The 1,083-nt window shown below is 36.9% G+C and overlaps 1 protein-coding gene across 1 annotated transcript in view; it reads left to right on the top strand.

The window, feature by feature from the left end:
- Positions 1-1,083, top strand: part of col28a1 (collagen, type XXVIII, alpha 1) — a 66,963-nt gene that overhangs the window by 42,442 nt on the left and 23,438 nt on the right. The window contains exon 19 of the mRNA XM_015402155.1: positions 745-813. Coding sequence (XP_015257641.1) covers positions 745-813 — 69 coding nt within the window. The remainder of the gene's footprint in view (positions 1-744; positions 814-1,083) is intronic.

The raw sequence follows: 1,083 nt of genomic DNA, 5'->3' as shown, positions 1-1,083 counted from the left end.
CCCTCGTTAGCCCTCTCTTTGTCTCTTTAAAAGCCTCCCTCTTCAGTTCCTGTTGGCTGGATCCTCGTCTAACTTCTGTCTGTGTACCTCGTCTCTCCCTGGCTCCTAGTTTTGGTTTACCCCTGATGTCTCCTTGGTTCAGGTGCGTTTGTTGTTTTCTGTTGGACTTTGATTCCTGCCCCTGGACCTGTGAACCTTAATAAACCGACTTTAATTCACCTCTGCCAACTTGTCTCTGCATTTGGGTCCTCCAAATAAACAACGTTTCATGACAAGATGTGCAAAACTGATAGGGACAAACTCCAACGGATCTGCTGCTGTGATCACTGCACACACATAATTTTTCAGTTTTTTATCTGTTCAAGTTTAAAATATCCAATCAATTTCATTCCACTTCATGATTGTGTCCAAATTGTTGTTGATTCACAAACAATTGCAATTTTATATCTATAGCTTGAAATCTGGCAAAAGTTTGAAAAGTTTAAGGGGTTGAATACTTTCACAAGATTCACTGATAGTCTCCAGTAAACTGGTTTGTACTCTTGATGTTTACCTCAACACTAAGTCTAAAGTTTGATGACTATGAACAGCACAGATGTTTAATCGTTCAACATTTTTTGTGGAAATGTAAAATATTTTAAGAAATTACAGGTAATGATGTGTTATTTTTTCATCTTTTGAATTTGGCATCAAATGGCTGTCTCTTAGTAAAAAACGATTTACTTTAATGTTTAATTGACTCAGGGTGAACCAGGAAGCCCAGGAAGTACCGGCCAACCGGGACCTCCTGGACAAAGCTCTGCTGGAACAAAGGTAAAACACCCAATAAACTATTTTCACGTTATTAAAACACTAATTTATTATACATTTTTTTTATTCATGTTTATACATTTTTAGGAGAAAATAAATTAATAGAGCACATTCAGAACCCTCTTCATATTTCTTTCTCTTTTCCTCACAAGGCTATGCAGGAGAATTTGACTTGTATGTTTATGTAGATGAGAATATCATTAGTGATTTTCACCAGAGCTGTTTCAGTGCTATGATGAGCTCTAAAGCCAGACTGAAACTCTTCAGAAAGTT

Source organism: Cyprinodon variegatus, unplaced genomic scaffold (genome assembly GCF_000732505.1).
Source record: "Cyprinodon variegatus isolate N-32 unplaced genomic scaffold, C_variegatus-1.0 Scaffold1308, whole genome shotgun sequence".
Classification (NCBI taxonomy): domain Eukaryota; kingdom Metazoa; phylum Chordata; class Actinopteri; order Cyprinodontiformes; family Cyprinodontidae; genus Cyprinodon; species Cyprinodon variegatus.
This window is presented reverse-complemented; position numbering and strand designations above follow the sequence as displayed.